The sequence below is a fragment of the Rattus norvegicus genome, chromosome 13 (assembly GCF_036323735.1).
Source record: "Rattus norvegicus strain BN/NHsdMcwi chromosome 13, GRCr8, whole genome shotgun sequence".
Taxonomy (NCBI): domain Eukaryota; kingdom Metazoa; phylum Chordata; class Mammalia; order Rodentia; family Muridae; genus Rattus; species Rattus norvegicus.
Window position 1 is genome coordinate 22,704,201 of NC_086031.1, and position 6,000 is coordinate 22,710,200.

A 6,000-nucleotide genomic window follows, 5' to 3' on the forward strand; every position below is an offset into this window, starting at 1 on the left:
GAGAACTCTGTTTTGGGACTACATGACTGTGGTCACATCTCTTTTATGTGAGAAGCATGGTACGTGTTCCAAGTCAGGAGTCCAGCAGGGAGCTGGGAGTCACCTAAGCTTCAGGTGTGTGCCCACCAAGTTTTCAGGTCTTGACCTGCTCTACCTTAACAAACTTCCTGGCACAGTTTTTCATCTCACAGGCGAAAAGGTTTGTGACTGTCTGGGTGGACCAGGGCCAGCATCTCCAATAAGGCTCTTCTTAGAGTCTTAAAAGCAATGTCTGTCTCAGGGGTCCATTCTAGTTTGTCTTCTTGGTCCCCTGTGGCTTCATATAACAGATTGGCTAACTCAGTGAATCCTGGCACCCAAAGTCTACAGAACCTGTCAGATCCCAGAAAGATTCATACTTGCCTTCGGGTTGATGGGACTACGATGCTAACGTTGGTGTGCTTCCAGGCATCCAACAGCATGTGCTGGCCCCCTTTAAGTAACTACCCCGGATAGGTGACCTCAAGTTGACAAAACTGGGTTTTCTTAGCAGACACTCAGTAGGCAAATTGACTCAGCTCCTGTAGCAGGTCTTGTGGGCCTCCTGGTATGTCTCTAAGTCAGGATGTCATCTCCATACTGGAGCTCTGTTATTTGGGAATGAGCTTGCTGGTACTCACCCAAATCTTTGTGCAGTGCCTCGAAAGTAGTGGGAGAGTTCTTGAATCCTTGAGGCAGGCAGATTCAACTCTGTTGTCAGCTGAAACCTCTCTATAAGTCTTGACATTCATAGGCAAATAGAGGCTGGCTATTGGGTGTCAGGACAGGTTGAAGAAGACAGCCTTCAGGTGGAGAACAGCATATGTTGTGTGCTTGAGAGGGAGGCTGCTCAGCAAGGTATACGGCTTTGGAACTGTGGAAGGGATGTCTTCCTCCCTCTTTTTACCTCACTTAAATCCTATGTGGGTGCATAGTCATTGGAATGGGGCTTCTTGGTGGGAAGGAGGGAAGTGTTCCATGCTGATGGGCAAGAATCCGAATCCCTGCCTTCCAGAGCCGGTTAATGTGAGGGTGATCCCCGTTCTTACGCCCCTGGGCATTGGATACTTATTGCCTGATTCAGGCTGGGTGGCTCCAGCTTTTAATTGAACTAGAACTGGGTCCTGATGTCAGGTGAGTCCCATTGGACTCTTTCTGCCCAGACCTTTGGGACTTCTGCTAGGAACCTCTGGAATAATGAGCTTGGAGATGGGGCTGAGGGAACAGTTTTCATTTCTCCTCTAGGGCCAAGGTCTCTTCTAGGGCCAATGAATGGTATCATTCTTATCTAGCACTTCCACTTCCTCTAGGCCAAAATGGATTTGGGCTCCCATTTTGCTAAGGAGGTCTCTTCCCAGCAGAGTGTATGAACATCCAGGAATGACCATCACTGAGTGAGTGACCCATCACATTCCCAAGTCTACTTTTCTTTGCGTAGTCAACGGATAGCGCTTGGTGCCTGTTGCCCCTTGTACCCATGACTCCATGTCCACCAGAAAGTGTATGGGCTTCCCCTCCACCTTAAGGGTTACCCAGGGCTCATGGAGGGGGGTTGAGCACCGACACCCTCAGTCATCTAGTTCTAATTCCAGAACCTTTGGGCCCTCTCTTTGATATTTTTTAGGGCACTCATTTTTCCAATGTTTTTTCCCTTGCAATAGGCACATTCGTCCCTTTCTAATGGAGGGTGATTTTTCCTTCAGCGTGAGTGGTCTTACCCTTGCCCCTTCCATGAACTAGGTTTTTCAGCTCTCTCTTATCAGGACATCTCTGGCTCATGGCAGCGAGTAGCGCTTTCACCAGTCCTCTGGTCTGTTGGTCCTCTGGAGTCCCCTGGTCATTGAAAATCTTCTCAGCTATGGCTACTAACTCAGTCAGTTGCTTACTGACAAAACCATCCAGGCACTGAAGCTTCTGACAGATGTCAGGGACAGCTTGGCCAACAAAAGCCAAACTCATAGTGACTGGTGCTCTCTGGCTTCTGGGTCAAAAGGAGTTATGTCCTAAAGGCTCCAAAAAGTATTTCTAGATATTCCCTGGGGCTCTCATTCTTTCCCTGCATTACCTAGCTCACCTTAGATAAATTCAGCAGTGCTAAAATCCTAGTCGGGTCAAGTTAAAGGAAAGGCTATCAGCCTGGACTTGAGTAGTCAGCCCATTTGCTTCCGGAACCATTTCTGGGGGACTCCCACAGTTCTCGTGTTCTCTCTCTCTCTCTCTCTCTCTCTCTCTCTCTCTCTCTCTCTCTCTCCCTCTCTCTCTCTTTCTCTCTCTCTCCCCCTTTGTTGTAAAAAGGACTTGGAGCAATTGCTGACAGTCATCCCAGTGGGCAAGTGAGTCAGCATGATTGAATCTAGAAGACCCGAGAGCTGATGGTCTTTCTGAAAATGGCGGGTTCTGCAATTTCCAATTGTAATGATCATTACTGGGGATGGCACACATGTCATGAACTGTCTACTGGGGGTCCCATACTCTGGAGGGGTAAGGCCATTGTAGAGACAGCCCTCTGGGCAATGTGGTCCGAGTGTGAGATGGACTCCAAGTGGAGTTAGGGGCTGCTCCTCCCTCTGACTGTGAAGCTTGGGCAGGGGCAATGGTGACAGAATCTGTAACATAGGGAAGGGGGCAGAGATCGTCCTCAGGAGAAGAAGGGGGAGCAAGGCAGGGAGACTAGGCCAACCCTCCTTTAGAGAAGATGGGTGAGGAGCAGGGAGGCCAGTAACAAAAAAAGGTTTTATCTAAACAGGGGCTTCTCAGCCAGGGATTGCCATGTGGTGATATAGGGCACTCAGTCTGGGCGGCCCCAAGCCTCATAAATTACAGCCTTTACCCAGTAAATGGTAGGGAGATAAAACATTTCTTCCTGGCCATCCTACTTCATAGGTGAGCCATTCAATCCTGCAAGAGATAGTTAGTTTGCTAGGACAAACAACTAGACCAGAGTCTTCTGCAACATGGCAAAAGTCCTTAAAATGGTGCAGAACCAAGCCCAATGAGGTGCTCTGTGCCTGTCCCATCCTAGGAATCAAAGAAAAATGTGTGTGAGAGGACAAAAAGCACAAAAATACACACAGGCAGACACGGAAGGACACTCCTGGGACTGTCCCACACAGTCCTCTTCCCTGTGCACAGGAGGCCCACAGAAATCAGATGAGCAAAAAGCAAGCTTTCCTGCTTCCAGTAGGGGATCAGAAGTGTACTTCATTATATACTCATCCTGTCTGCTTTTTCTCTCTCCAGATTAAACAGAAACACAGATATGTACAAGAAAGAAGACAACTGGGCATCCTGAATTACCAATGGGAGATTAAAAACAAACAAATAAAACCCACTCCACTATATGGATTAGGGGTCTCCAGCAAATCCTGGACAAGCCCCCAAATGTAAGGGTCCATTGGTTGTCAAAGGATAACACTCCAGTCTCAAACAGCAAAAAGCATTTTATTCTGCAGAAGTCCAGAATGCTGGGGTCCCTCACTCCAAAATGGAGAGACACCAAAGTGAGCTCTCAGGCTCGATTTAAAGCACACTGGAATTCTGGGGTGGATGAGCTTTATCTTACTCCATCCCTAAACATTCTGAAACCATTATCAAGGTAGGAAGGCTGGAAACTGTTGCTGAGGAATTCTGGGGTAGATAAGTTTTATCTTATTCTATCTCTAGACATTCTAGAGCCATTATCCAGGTGTGAAGGCTGGAGCCTGGGTTGTTGGGTTTTTTTGTTTTTTTTGTTTTTTTCCTACTAGTAATTGGCTTGCCTGGGTTTGCCTGGAATTAGGCCTAGTCTCCTTAGCTGCCAATTTGAAGTCTGTCATGAAATCAGCCTGTGACATCCCTCTCACCTTTTGTTTCTTATCTGTGAAATACTCTGAAGAGTATTGATGTTAAGTCTATCTGTGAAATACTCTGAAAAGTATTGGTGTTAAATCTATCTGTGAAATACTCTGAGGAGTATTGGTGTTAACTCTTCTTTGAAGGTCTGGTCGAATTCTGCAATAAAATCATCTGACCCTTTTTTTTGGTTGGGGAACTTAATGACTACTTCTATTTTACTAGGGGTTACAGGTCTATTAAATTTGTGATCTTGATTTAACTTTGGTAAGTGCTACTGTCTTAGGGTTTTACTGATGTGACCAGACACCATGACCAAGGCAAATCTTATAAAGGACAACATTTAATTGGGGCTGGCTTATAGGGTCAGAGGTTCAGTCTATTATCTTCAAGGTGGGAATATAATAGCATCTAGGTAGACACGGTCAGACAGAGCTGAGAGTTCTACATCTTCATCTGAAGGCTGTTAGCCAAATACTCACTTCCAGGCAGCTAGGACTAGGGTATTGAAGACCACACCCACAGTAACACACCTACTCCAACAAGGTCACATCTCCTAATAGTGCCATTCTCTGACCCAAGCATATACAAACCATCACAGGTACCTATTGAGAAAAATTACCCATTCCTTTTAGATTTTCCAATTTTGTGGAGTACAGGTTTTAAAGATATGTCCTCATGAGTCTTTCATTTGCCTCAGTGTCTGTTGTTATGTCTCCCTTTTTGTTTATTGTATTAATTTGGATATTTTCGATTTGTCTTTTGGTTAGTTTGGGTAAGTGTTTGTCTAGCTCATTGTTTTTCTCAAAAACCCATCTCTAAGTCTAGCTGGATTGCAAAGTTAAGTTTATGATTATGACTAAAACCTAATAAGAAAAAAACCTCACCTACGTTTCATTGATTCTGAGGGGTCCACAGAAGGCATGGATGAGGGGGAGGAGATGCTGCAGAAGATCCAGATCCATGGGCAGCCTACCTGGTATTCTGGCAGGCATGGCCTCCAGTAGAGCAGGGGGTGTCCTCCTGAGTTGGGGGCTGGGACCTAGCCATAAGACAGGAAGGGAAGGTGGGTGAAGGGTTGTAGTCTCTGAGATCCACAAGAGGCATGAACAGAGCAGAGGGGAAGCTGCAGCTGGTGTTCTGTTGTAGCACTAAGGATGATCCTGAGTCTTGGGACTGTGGTAACAGAGAGAGTGGAGCTTCTATTTAAACCCAGCCAAAAGCTAAACAGTTGTGGGCCAGGCAGCCCCGCTGGTCATTCATTCGCCATCTTCTGGGCTAGCCTGCCCTACAAGGTAGCTTAATAAGTTGTCAGAACTCTGCAGAATCTCTTAATCTCTTTCTGGGTTGTGGGGTGGGGGCAGGGTGCAAATTCCTCCTCTGGCTGGTGGCAGGCATCAGCCTTTCCCTTCCCGCAGCATGGTGGACTGGGCAAAATTCGAGTTCCTTGGGTTCCAATGTTTCAGTTAAGGGACCAGGGTACAGTTGCCTCTAGAATAATCTCGCTCTTGCCAGTAGCAATGGCACGTCCCTCTGTGATCTGTCTGCCTCAGGCCCCCTGCATCTGTTTGCTGCAAGCCCTTGAAAGTCTGCAAGTCTTCCCTGGGAATGGGTTTCTCCTTAGCACATTCTAGCTGTGTGAACTTTCCCCCTGGATATTATATCCAAAGCTTCTTGTTAAGTCTTCCTCAGTCAAAAATTTGAGAAGGGTGAGGTCAACCTCATAATTTCTCTAACAATAATTTTTGAAGAAATTTAGTAAGTTTCTTATATGTTTGCTTCTGGTCAGGAATCCTAGAAATATGGCTCAGCAGTTCAGAGCGCTTGCTGTTCTAGAAGAATAGAGTTTGATTCCCAGAGCCTACATTAGGTAGCTCAGAATCTTTGGTAACTCAAGGTCTTCTGGCCTCCACAGGTACCCAGACACACTCTCAAACACATAAATATGAAGTAAAAAACTTTTCTACACGTACATTCTACACTTTTTCTCTTGAATATCATCTGCTCTCACTGTAATAAAATACCTTGAGCTATAGGGAACTGCTGCTGGAGTGTGGTTGCTTATTTTTCTATTCTCTGCCTCTCTGTCTCTCTGTCTATCTCTGTCTGTCTCTGTCTCTCTGTCTCTCTGTCTCTCTGTCTCTGTCTCTG

General features: G+C 46.1%; 1 protein-coding gene across 12 annotated transcripts in view; it reads left to right on the plus strand.

The window, feature by feature from the left end:
• Zcchc2 (zinc finger CCHC-type containing 2) overlaps window positions 1–4,032 on the plus strand; it is an 86,958-nt gene extending 82,926 nt beyond the window's left edge. For 9 of the 12 annotated variants that reach the window (XM_063272218.1, XM_063272222.1, XM_063272220.1 and 6 more), the window contains 2 exons: window positions 1,329–1,412; window positions 3,259–4,032. In XM_063272218.1, the coding sequence (XP_063128288.1) occupies window positions 1,329–1,412; window positions 3,259–3,310 (136 nt within the window). In that variant the 3' untranslated portion in view covers window positions 3,311–4,032. The remainder of the gene's footprint in view (window positions 1–1,328; window positions 1,413–3,258) is intronic. The other 3 variants (XM_063272221.1, XM_039090658.2, XR_010056913.1) reach the window with 2 other exon arrangements.
• Window positions 4,033–6,000: the final 1,968 nt, after the last annotated feature.